Source organism: Tachypleus tridentatus, chromosome 8, assembly GCF_004210375.1.
Source record: "Tachypleus tridentatus isolate NWPU-2018 chromosome 8, ASM421037v1, whole genome shotgun sequence".
In the NCBI taxonomy this organism is placed as follows: Eukaryota; Metazoa; Arthropoda; class Merostomata; order Xiphosura; family Limulidae; genus Tachypleus; species Tachypleus tridentatus.
The window spans coordinates 94,788,731-94,801,828 of record NC_134832.1 but is presented as its reverse complement, the minus strand read 5'-3'; the positions used below and the strand labels follow the sequence as shown (position 1 = coordinate 94,801,828).

At 34.3% G+C, this 13,098-nt stretch overlaps 1 protein-coding gene across 2 annotated transcripts in view; it reads right to left on the bottom strand.

The window, feature by feature from the left end:
* Nucleotides 1–643: 643 nt before the first annotated feature.
* LOC143222973 (small nuclear ribonucleoprotein Sm D2) overlaps nucleotides 644–13,098 on the bottom strand; it is a 78,718-nt gene continuing 66,263 nt past the window's right edge. For both annotated transcript variants that reach the window (XM_076450272.1, XM_076450270.1), the window contains exons 2-3: nucleotides 6,071–6,247; nucleotides 644–940 (exon numbers count right to left, since the gene is read on the bottom strand). In XM_076450272.1, coding sequence (XP_076306387.1) covers nucleotides 763–940; nucleotides 6,071–6,247 — 355 coding nt within the window. In that variant the 3' untranslated portion in view covers nucleotides 644–762. The remainder of the gene's footprint in view (nucleotides 941–6,070; nucleotides 6,248–13,098) is intronic.

Here is a 13,098-nt window from a genome sequence, read left to right as displayed (position 1 = left end):
AAGTGTGTAGGAATAAACATTTTGGCTGGTTAAGAATTTTGTGTCAAAAATTGTTGCAAAACTCCATGTTTGTTTAAGAGTTTTCAGTAACATTTCAAAGGTGTATGTGAAACTCATACTGTTAATAATAAATTTTGTTGAAGTAAAAAGCCAAAACCCTCCAAAAGTAATTTTAAGTTTAGTCTTAGATGTTCTTTATGAGAGACTCAACTGACAAACACAGATCTAGTCAATGACCTAGCTGTAAATAGTGGTATAACAACAGTAAGATATAGACTAGTAACAAGTATTCTAAGTAAGTATTTAATTGCTGAAAATAATTAGTTAGATGTAACGAAACCTTAAAATTGGAATGGGCATTGGACTATAAGCAATAAAGTTGGAGATGTATTGTCTCTACTGAAGTATCCAAGTTGAATTGCTTCCCCACAATCTACAGTAGTTATTATAAAAAGAACTATGATTTCATAGTTAATGTATAACAATAGTGATGTATGGTAGAAGATAGTACATTAAGAATACACGTTTTTTATTGTTTTTATTTAGTGTTTAGAACTGAATAAGCAACGTATCATCCTTGCTTTGTCAGTCATCCTGTAGATGGTTAAATATTTCAACAACAAATACTACATTTACTAATTGATTTATTAGAAAAACAAAACTTTATATATTTTATTAAAAAACAGACATGCATGTACAAAGAAACCAGTCAGAAACTCTACAAGGTTTGACAAAGGAATAACACGTTTTTTTTCCTTCCAATCATGGCCTCTGACCAGCTAGTGGATTTCTCAAAACCAAAATGACAGAGTCACCTCTCAGAAACATCTTAGAAATATATCTGTCTTTATTTACAGGCTTCGCCTTCTTCTTTCCTTTACCAGTTTTTGGCATTTCAGTCCACATTTCCTTGACATTCTCTAAAACCATGTTACAGTGCCTGATAAAAGTAAATAATAAATTTAATGTACACATTTCATTCTGTTGATTTTATTAGCATCAAAAAAAATCACTAACTGTTTTTAATAACCAAATATCTAAAAAAGAACTTGATGTTTCACTGTACTTTTGAAGTGTTTTTTTAGTATATGTGAAATATCTTAACTTTATGTAAAAATACAATTATTGTGTGTATAGGTTAAAAGTATTCATTTAGAAAATAAATGATTGTACAATTCAGTATGGTTAGAGATATGAGTTAAAAAAACAAACTATTAGTTCTAACAACCTGTGGGGTAACACAGTTACCATAATTAGGTCTAGTCTGTTGTGTTAGCTCAGCATATATTCAGCTAGAACTGTCACTTGGTTAGTTCATTTTTAAAACAAGGTCAGGAAACATGGAATGGAAAGTAAATCATAAAACGAGGGATTATTTAACTTAAATATTTCAACAGGACATATTGATTGGTCAGTCATCTCTAATTATACATGTAGATCTATCTTAATTATACAAATGCTCCCTCTTATGTTCCTTTCTGTTTGTTTATGCATTCATTAATTTATTCAATACTACAACTCATCAATACAACATAGTTGTCTGGACATTGTATGACAACAGTTATAATGATGTAATGAAAATGTCTGCAGTTTCTCTATATTTGAAGGATACTGTTTATAAGATTTGTTTGGAAATTCCAACTAACAAATAATAGGCTTATAATCAATAGGGGTGATGTAACCACATACACAAAGATATATAAAGGAGTGAATTGCAGCTATTAAGTTGGAGAAAAAATATGTAGTCAAGAGGTTGAATTTATATGGATTACAGTTAGGGCCTTATCAGAAAGATGAGGTCAATGTGAAATTGCATAATGAGATAAAGGTTGTTACTAATAAAATTACTGATGCAATAATTATAGGTGGCTTTAATTTTACGCATACTGATTGTATGGAGTATAGACAATGATGGAGAGACTTATTGAATTAATTCAGTATGGTATTTCTACACCAATCAGTAGAGTTAAGCAGGGAGGATGTCATTTTAGATGTATTGTTAACCACTTATGAAAATATGGTTGAAGGACTGAAGAAGGAAATCATCAAGATAAGTGATTATTGTATAATTAAGTTACATGTTTCACTTTACATTTGCATAAAAATGAATGAAATGTTAATTCCTAATTACCACAAAGGTAATATTAAGGTCATAAGACAATAGTTTATCATTATTGAACAGGGATAATAAAAGTTAATAGAACAAATTTTGATTTTTTTTTTTTTTTTTTAAGTAAGCCACTTTTATTTCAAGTTATGCATCTTAAAAAATATGCAAAGGGTGACAGGGAAGATTAAACCTAATTGGCTTATCGAAGACAAAGGGGAAAATAATGCCATAAGTTTAAGAAGTTTAAATTGAAAGACACTAGTAGATTTGAAGATATACAGAACTGCAGGAAAACTAGCCAGAAGAGGAAGAGATGGCCAAATGAAGCAAGTTCTGAGTGATAAAGTATGCAGTGTGGTCTATATGCCTACTTGTACAATCTCTTCCAACAGATGAGATGGATTTGATGTGAGGAGACCTGAAAAACATGTCCAGAATCCTCAGACAAATAAGTTTCTATAACCAACCTTTATGCATAACTATAGATAGGTCATGGATAGAGGAGGAACCATGGCATAAAAATGCATGAATGAGAACTACATAAGAAAGAAGTGTGGGTGACATAACAACAAAGAGCACATGCAGAAAAAAGAAGACAATATGGATCAGAGTGGGAACAGAAATTAGAAATGGAAGGAAGGGAATTAGTGGTGAAAGTGACAACCACTTCTCACACACCAAATGTATTGTGGAAAACAACAATCTGGATAAAGAAGGAAATAAGTATCATAATACAGGATACAAGAGATGTGGAGAATGAAGACATCTGACCAATGATGTTCACATGAAAACAAACTAAAAAATATGCCTTATGGGAAAAGCAGTACAAAAAGCTGGTAGCCAAAGGTTCAAATGGAGGAAGAGTAAGGTTATTAAGAATCATACTGAAACTCCAATCAAGAAAGGCTGTTAGACTGGATAGAAAAAAATAATATGAAGAGAACAAGAAAAACAATATAGTAGAGGTAGGAATGCATTGGGAATGGGAAGAACAAAAAGAAATAGATGAGTCCTCTCTGTAGTTTGCAATAGTGGATACTGACAAACCATTACTGAATAGACAAGTAAAAAATTAAGAAAGGTGAGGAATAGTTGGATGGAAGGGTAAAAAAAAACCACGGTGCAGACATCAATGATAGAAAATGCACCATATTCTCTAGTAAACAGATAAGAAAAAGAAGAGGCTGCCCATGTAGAAGGCCCAGATTGTGTCACAAGAGGCTGGAGGAGTACCACGTGTAAAGCTGAAATAGGTTACATTAAGATGATACACAGCTGACTGAGGTTGTTGGAGAAGGGAGCAGCAAATAGGAAGAAGTAATGGAGGGGGCAATTGTAGGAGGGTCATAACAAAACAGAAAAAAACTTGACACTTGGTATGAATTCGACCTTGCTTGCTCCAGTCTTTATATCCCACTTCATATAGCAACTTAAATCTTGTGATTCTCTGCCAATGCATCCCTGTGCCAGATCAGCATATAAGCTCCCAGTTGTTACTTCCTATTCACTTTTTGAGATGATCCAAATTAACAGACCCAAAACTGACAATTTCCTTGGAAATGAGGAAAGTAGAATGTGAGGTAGGTAAAAATTATTGGAAATACATTTTCATATAGCAAAATTTTAATTTCTGAAATATTTAAGTGGATGGGCCAGTGAGGGCAAAGTCCACACAGAAATCTTATACATAGAAAAGAAGTATGGCAAAACTTATAGTAATGGCACACCAGTGGAATCTGTACTACTTCTGAAACAGGTATGCTTTACACCTAAACCATTTTAAATATGATTATTGGGCAATAAAGGGTAACTGGCTACAGAGGCAAAATTTTAACATCTTTAGAAGAACATTAATTTTTCAAGACACCAACTAGACAGAAGAGGTCCCACATCTCATCCTTTGAATTACAGGGCTGAGGATACAAATTGAAATCCAAGGTATAATGATTAGGGGATAAGGACTGCTATATTGTTTGGCCTTGTCTAGTAATTAAATGGTATTCAAACCTAACCTGAAGGATACAGAATGTTGGATATTGAGCCACTGGAATTAGAGAGAGAAAGCAAGCAACACCAAAGTGGACAAACCCTCATCCCAACCTGAGGAAGTGCAAAATGCAACAAACTGAAGTCAGGATCATGGGACCTGTTGTGCCTTACTTATCCTGAAGAAACAGAATACCTGGACTAGGATTACAAATAGAAATCCTAATTACAAGGAAAATACGAAACAAAGTTCAAACAATGGCACAGGAAGTGATGCTTTATATGCAGAATCATGAGTAATCAAGGACCCTTTTCCATGATCATTGAAATAAATGAACCAAAAAGGGACCAAAAATAACCCAATCAGAGAGCAAAGATTCATCTCAGAAGCTAGAATTACAAAGAGACTCCTGCATAGACTGGTCCTGCTCCTAACCATACATTTGGGGAAAACATTCAAAATTATTGGTGGGAGAGCACCCAGCTTTGCCCTCTTCTTGAGTGGAATTATATGTACAAGCATCACTGAGGAATAAATTTCTGTCCAACATTCCAGTGACTGGAAACTTGGAGTGGTAAGGACTCATGCTCCACTAGGAGAAATAAGAGGGGTATTCATAGTGAGGTGTTCTAAGGAATGATGCTCCAGAGATAGTGTAATAGATGATCTATGTTTCCCATTCTGAACAGAAAATAAGCCCCAATTTATTCAATCTGGGGTTCAGTAGAGATGGGCAAAATTTCCTTAACCTTTACTTATGATAGACCATAACTGACAGTCTAGTAATTTCTGTTTTTGTGTTATAATTGTGTACCACCCAAAAAGTGCACAATGTAGTCTTATCAACACCCCATCTCAACAGAACTTGTTGTTACTAGGAAAATTACTGATTGGTTGATTTGCAGCTAATGTTGATTTAGAAATAAGCATATCTGACCAGGCAACACCTACCACAGAGTGGGATCACAATAGAAATGATGAAAAAGTCACAGAAAAATACAAAATATATGAAGCCACTCCCTTCATTACAAACAAACTGGGGATTGGACATTCTCCACAGAAATGGGTCATCCCATAACATCTAGGCAATACTACACTTCAGAGATGGCAGATTAGAAGCACTAGAGGACTATCATAGAGGTATATGAGAATTCCTATTTGAAACATCTCAAAATAAGTGTTTTTAATTGAAGAAAAAGACAATTATACAGGTTAAAAAAAATGTCCAAAGAAATTTGTAGAAAGCATGTAAAACCATTGTTACTTTCTACCATCAAGAAAAGGGAACAGGAAATAAGGGAGAGCTTACATATGGATTAGTAGAGGGGGCTTAATATAGTGGAGTATAAGGGCTTGAGTAAGCAAAATAAGATTCATACCAATGTTTAGGATGAGCAGAGAAAAAAACTTTCATCGGGATAAACAAAATGCAAGATGAAGTACGTTTCAGAAACAACATATATAATTCATTTTTTTACCATTTCTATATCACTGATGACACTATACAGTGATATATATAGTAGCATAGACTATGTTTAACTTTTTAATTATGTTTTGTTTCCTCATGATGTAGCATATTTACACTGAATTGATTTTAACTGAACTCATGTAACTGAGTTAAAATATTTTATAAAGGATAGTGAAGTGCACAATCAGCGATTACACCCAAAGATAATGACCTGAATTAAGCTCTTGATTTATACTTTGATTATCAATTATAACAAACAGGAACAAAAAAAGTAAATTCTATAATTTATTCAGTCTAGATGCATTTCTAGTAGTAAAAATGAAACTACAAACCAATACATTTTATGAATTTCTCATTTAAAGAAAACAAGCATAGATATTAGTTCCTATTCTCTGTACCAGTTTCAAATGCCTATTCATCCTTTGTATTTTATTCAACTGTGTTACTTTTAAGTTTCAACCACAAAAGTAAATGCCTGACTTGTATTTCAAAAGATACAACTAACCTATCAAAAGCCTTGACTCGTCCCAAAAGCTTTTTGTTGTTTCTACAGTTTATCAAAACTTGGGTATTGTTTTTCACAGACTGGGTTAAAACTGACATTGGGCCAGTGTTGAACTCTTCATCTTCTCTCTTTGCTAACTCTTCTGGAGTCATCTCGCTCTTGGGTTTCTGAAGAAGTCTGAAAAAGACAAAATCCACTTACTTCACGTATGTAATCTTAACATAGAACAAAGATTTCAAAAAAGGCTATTTCACCCATCAAGTCTGTGAAACACAGTCTCCAATGCTGGTATTCATTTACTTTCATCTATTATATACTGGAAGTTGACAAAATATTATCATATTTATCTGAAAAACCTAGCTGTTCAGACATCAGATCTTTTCCTTCTGACTCTGAGAATAACCACACAAGTGCTTGCAATTTCACACTCTACATCCTTCTGGATAAAGACTGCTTATAAACTTAACTCTTGTTAACAGCTAAACTTTCAACTCTATGTTTTGCTTAGTGTTCTGAATCATTCAGTGTTGTAAGTCAAACTTCATCAATACTGCCATAACATATGGCAACAAAGAATTGGCTTCAAAGTTGTCCCTGTACACCCGTTCCCAAGAAAATAAAAATTAAACTGACCTTAATTTTTTCTCAAAAGATCAACTTCCCTCTCCAGGACTGTTGATGGCAACTTATTGCACAAGTTCATTATTCTGATGGAAATAAAACTGTTGACAGAATCCTAGCTTGTCATTTTAAAACCTAAAATTTTTATTCTCTCACCTTCTTACCTTCAAAATACAGAACAAAGATATCAAATGCCTTTGTTTCATCAATGCAACAGATAATACTGAGTGCCACTAAGATCGCACATTACTCTTCGTTTTACCAATACAAGGCCTTATTAACCTACCCCCATAAGATAACCTTTCCACCTCCAAATTCACTGTAGTAGCCTTCCTCCAAAATCTTTTAAATTAGCAAACATCCTTTCGAAACAAGACCAAAACTGGACAACAGTAAATTCCAAGTGAGTCCAAATTAGCAATCTATATGATCACCTTTAGACTTCTAAAATATATAACATTTAAAGATAACAAGAGGAAAATGGTCCATCAAGGCTGTTCCTTCTACTACAAAAGCATAAAAGCTCAAACCAGCTGGTTACTAAAATATTTATCAAGCTTTCCAGTAAACTTTCTTAAATTTACTTCATTCACCACAAATGAAGGTAATATATTCCACAGGCTTGTTAGAAAACTAACTCTGTCAAAGTTGAAGATTCTTACTCTGCCAGAATATATATTTTGGCTCCTTGTTCTTCCATTCTCAAAACTAAGTATGAAAAAAGATGAATTGATATTATTATCTTAATAGTCTTAAACACCTCAACTAGTTATCTTCTTTTAGAGAGAAAACAATGTCAGAGATGTTAGCTCTTCCTTATGTGATAACCATACCAGCCCAAGTCACATTCCAATAACTCTGAATCCCTCCTTTTCTTCTTAAGGCAGGGAGCCCAAGACTAAATACAACACTCCAAATGAGGCTTAATCAGTTGCATGTACAATGAAGTGATAACCTCTTTACACTTTTTATTCTATATAGGAAATTCATTAAGTATAAAAATGAAGTTTCAAATTTTTTAGAAATTACTTCAAAGAATGGAGGTGGAGAAAGTTTTACTCTTAATGTGAATAAGGATTTAACCAACCAAGCCTAACATTTGTTTAATGTTATGTTTTTCGACCAACTTGCTGCATTGTAAGAGTCAGTGTTAGTTTAGTAATGTAAACACATGCCTACATTTTTCTGTATTGTAAAGAAGCAACATTTAGTGGATCCACTTCAACATGGGCCAAAGGTTGTTTTTCTTAATGTTGCAGCTGACCACATTCTTGGTAGTTTAACATCCAATGCAAGATATACTTTATATAAATAAGAAATCCAGTTCTGACCAATCAAAATAACAAAGTGTAGGGTAATTATGACTGGAAAAGCAACCAGTGTGAATAACTGTTATCCAATCATTCATCAATATTTGTTGGATATCCCTACATGAGCAAAAATCACACAAAACCAGAGTGATGACCAGAACTGTTTCACCCAGAGACATGAAGAAAATGGACAGGGACAACTATACAAATGAATATTTATGAGAAATACTTCTCACTGAAACATAACTCTTGTAGGTGTTTCTGTATCTTTGAAAAATGTTCAGTAAGTGTTCTGCCCCCCTTTATCATCATAAAGTTAATAAGTGATTTGTCAACTTAAAGAGATACCCTCCATTATGTTTTAACTATAAATCAAAATTGATATCATAATTAATCAGAGACAAGTGATAAGTGTTCAATGATAATTTTCCATAATTAGTTATAATTACCTATAACATTATTTTTAAGGATATGTTATTTTTATACTTTTGAAGGATATTCTGACTGCTTAAAAGGCCATTAACATAAGCTAAGGTAAGCTGTTGTTAAAGACCCAAATTTTTACAAACAAATCTCTAGTTAAAATACATTATTAATAATCTGTAATGTTTACTGAAAGCTTGTCAATTTTTTGAAGATCTGCTTAGTACATTCAGAGCTCAAGTATGTATAATTTCATGGTTACACAGTGGTTACAGTGTTAGTCAAACTGAATAAGCCTGTAGTCATGTGCTTAACAAAGTCATAATTAATGTGATCATCTTGTTACTTCATGTGTATTGGTATCAACTGTTCAGAAGGAAAAATATTATTTAACACTACTACTATCAGGGTTTCACTTGTACCTAAAACCAATATAATGCTATCATTTTGGCTGTTACATATTACAAATCAGTATAAAATAAGAAGCAAGCAGAAATAAACAGCTATATGCACATACAGAAAATTAACATATTAGTAAGTAAAATTATTCTAAATGTATTTTTTGTAAAACTCCTGTGTGGAAAATTACATGACTCCCATTATCAACTTAAGTGGCAGAATCCATGGCAACTGAAATACTTTTTGACTTTTGCTGTGCATCTTCAACATAAATTTCTTACACAGAGCAGAGTTACGAGTAATTGTTTTTTATTGCATTTAACTACCTAGCATGGTTTTATGTCTAAGTGGATATAACACTGGATTCAGGCCAAGAGGCTTGGTGCTTTGTAATTTTCTCAAATTTTGTCAGAGCTCTCAAGTTAGCTTCAAGATTAAATATCTCCTTTTTATATTTTCTCCAGTTCATTTCTTGTACAAAACAAAGGAAATGACAGCTGCTAACAAAAACCAGATTTTACTGAATACAGATGCACCATCTGGTCTGTAACATGCACTCTGTACTTTGTCTGGTTATCTAAAAGCATCCTCTCTTAGGTTTTTTTTCTCAATGGTGTCAATACCAACTGCTATGCTGAAAGCTAAGAATACAAATATTCTTCCCATCTTTCTGCAACCTGAACACCAGGAGTTGTGATTTCCCAGTGTTCCATTCTTTCCAACATTCTATATTCTAGCTTATGCTCATAATACAACTGAGTTTCTATAGATGTTACAATACTACAGAATACTATGCAGGACTGCCGATTCCGTATTTGGAGAGCACTTTTGGTAGTAGCAGTACTTTCCTCACTTTCACTTGTAAAACTACTTGTTTCATAAATTCAGAATCACTAATATACCTTGTATCAAAAGCATTTGACACAGTTGTGAGCATCTTTACCACTTTGAGTGTATGTTTGTATTCTTTGAACCATTTCCAAGTGTTTGAGTCTGTCAATTCACTACATATACTCGCATTGATAGAGAAGCAGACATCACTTCTCACAGGAATTCAGTTAACAATAAAGGTCAAGAATGTTACAACATAATCAATTTGACAGAAAAATAAATACTGCTTCTCAGGGAAACTGACAGGATTAGTAGTAGACTATGTTATAACATACTCAAATTGATGGTATTTGCTTTACTTGTACTTATAATAAAGATGTTAATGATATCTGCCACTATCACTAGATAGAAGGTGACTAACTGCAAGTTTGATGTATCTGGATTTTCAGAAAGCATTTAAAAGATACCATTTCAAGATAATTACCAGGATTACAGGTAGACTATGCTAAAATTCATCCACATCTGTTTTTGAGACTTCAAAGGCCAAAACAATCAAATATAAATGTAGTGAAAGAGCAAAGAGTTCAGTTAAATACAGGAAAAACAAGATCTATATTGAAATGGCAGGCTACTTGCAATACAAAAGAAAACATAAAATTGTGTGTTGTTATGAATAAAAGCATGTATTGTAAACAGCAGTAAAACTGACAGGTCTTTTGCAGTTTTATGTAAAAATAACTTTTTTTTGCAATTCTGCCTTTGAAACTCCATCATGGTATTTAATATGGAGATTTAGAAAAACTCCCGATTGGTTGGTTGGTTTGGTGTTTTATGGCACAAATCAACTAGACTGTCTGCAAACATCCAATAAAACGTTAAAATTAAAGTAAAATTAGTAAAATGCACAAAAGGAAATTAAGGTAAAACAAAAAAAAAAGCATTAAATCCACTTTTTACATCTAGTCTACAGTGGTAAAAGAAAAACTGCAGTACTACAAGTTGTGAAGGACTTTCTGTAGCATAATTGTAATTATCATAACTCACCAGGAAGACTAACAGGTAAGTTCAAAAACCACAGTTCATCACCTGAAGTTGGCCTTTCCAGTCCTGATTGAGTTATTTGATGTTATGGCTATTTTAGAAAGTAAAGTGAAAGTTTTAAAAGACTTGTAGCAAAATTTTAATTTTAACCTGCCAGGATGACTAATGGGTAGTTCAAACAGCAGCATTAGTCACCTGAAGTTGGTCTTTTCAGCCATGGTTTCGAGTTACTTGATGTTACGGCCATTTTCTAATTTCAAATTGAACTAGATGGACTTTGATTCTTAAAAGGGAATCACATTGAGAAAGGTCTAATATATAAATCAAAACTTAAATAGCATTAAAAAAGATTAATGGCCTTTAAAAACTAAAATCATTTCTAAGGTGGACAGTGTCACCATTGCCAATAACACTAACATTACACATAAACCTTGAGACAGAACATATTTAAAATGGTACCATCATTAAGAATCATAACAACATTAAGACAGTAAAATGTGACTTTTGTAACCCGAGTGTTACACAGACAACACATTGGTGCATCAGTCCCAGATAAAAGAAAACAATGAGTTAAAAAACTGACCAACATGTAGTCTAGTTAGAACAACTTCCTCTTTCCAATCCTCATGTTAGCAAGATGGCCAAAGTCCAATAGAGGGTTTTATTTGGAAAAGCTTGTTTTCATGTTGCTTACTCCAAGTCAACTGCCAACTGGCACAGAGCCGAGCCTTGAATACAAGACCATTGTCTACGTATGGAACAGGCACAGCAGTGATAGTGCTAGAGCAGATAGATTTAGCTGCAGTGTAGGCAAGCTCATTCCCGTGAATACTAATATAGCACGGTATCCAGAAAAATTGGAGAGAAGTAGATGTTAAAGAGAAATGGACCAGTCGGTTTTGAATATCAGTAAGAACAGGATGTGAACTATGCATGTAAAAATAGCTGGTATGGGTAGAGAAAGCTCTATGTAGAGGAGTGAACAACTTTTCAACCTTTTTTGGTCATCGTCAGGTTCACATCACCTGACGATGACTGAAGAAGGTCAAAGTTGTTCGCTCCTCTACACAGAGTTTTCTCAACCCATACCAGCTGTTTTTACATATATATTTTTCTCTACAAATGGGTCTTCTTGTCATCACAGAGGGTGTGAACCAACGCAAAGCAATTCAGACACAGAGAGATTCATCTGCACTCCCACTGCAGTAGTGAAAGGAAGTGAAGCTGCATATGTCCAAGATGAGTGGTGAACAGCAACTTTCAAGCCTCAGGGTAAATAACATTTTGAATCATTTTCAAACACTGCACCTCTTTTTCTTCCAACTATTTAGGGCAAGAATAAGAGTAAGAGAGGCAAGAGCCATTGCAAATGACCCAATTAGAGTCCATTTCACACTCACAGGCATTATGGTCCTTGCCACTATAATGAGCATACTTCAAGGAACCATGACACGATGTCTTTGAGTGACCAAACAGCTGACACTGGAAACATCTGAGAGGATTTGAAATGTATGGCTCTACCCTGCAATTAAAATAACCTGCCGTGATGCAAATGTCAGAATCAAAACATTGGTTGGCATCAGAATTCCATCTTTGCAAGTGAAGATTCTCCTCACTGCAGAAACTCCTTGGATGGAGAAACTAGCAGGAATCTCTGACTCGGGAATGTTCTTCAAATGCCTCTCAACAGTAACTCTTCATGATGAGTTCAAAGTAGCATGAGGTGTAACCTCAATAGGTATATCCAAAATTGCCTTTGAATGCAAAAGAAATGTGGATGTTTCCACCAATATGTCACCAGAGCAAAGCATCTTTACTGATTTTGGAGAGCCCAGCAAGTCCCTCTAGTCCCTTGTGAATGAAAAAGGGAGACATCTGCCCTAATGATTTGTCTGAAAGAGAATATAGTATAAGAAAATGAGGTACGACAGGTGTTAGAGATGCTGAAGATTGCTGCTCAGAATCTTCAAGACGTGGTCATTTACCTATGGACTGGTTTTTACTATTTCATTTAAGTTTTTATTTGGAGGATCCATAATAAAAAAAAGGAATATTTCGGTATCCACTGACCCCACCCACCATGGAACCCTAAGAGGGGACACACAACAATACCAAAAAAGGACATTGCAGCAATACCAGGTTTTTGTGAGCATTATACCCAAACACCAGCATCAGATACAATACCCACAACACCTGCTGAGAACATCCAACACTGGTACTTGATTGAACTTGCCCAAATGGACTAGCTGATTGACCCAAGGGGGGCCACCTTAAGGCCATCTGTCTACAAGAATTCAAGGCTAAAGTGGTATGTTAGGGTTGTACTCCTCAACCACCAGGATCCTCTCCTTCCCTTCATGGGTCACCAAACACAGCAAACACGTGGGTGGATGTTTAGATCCC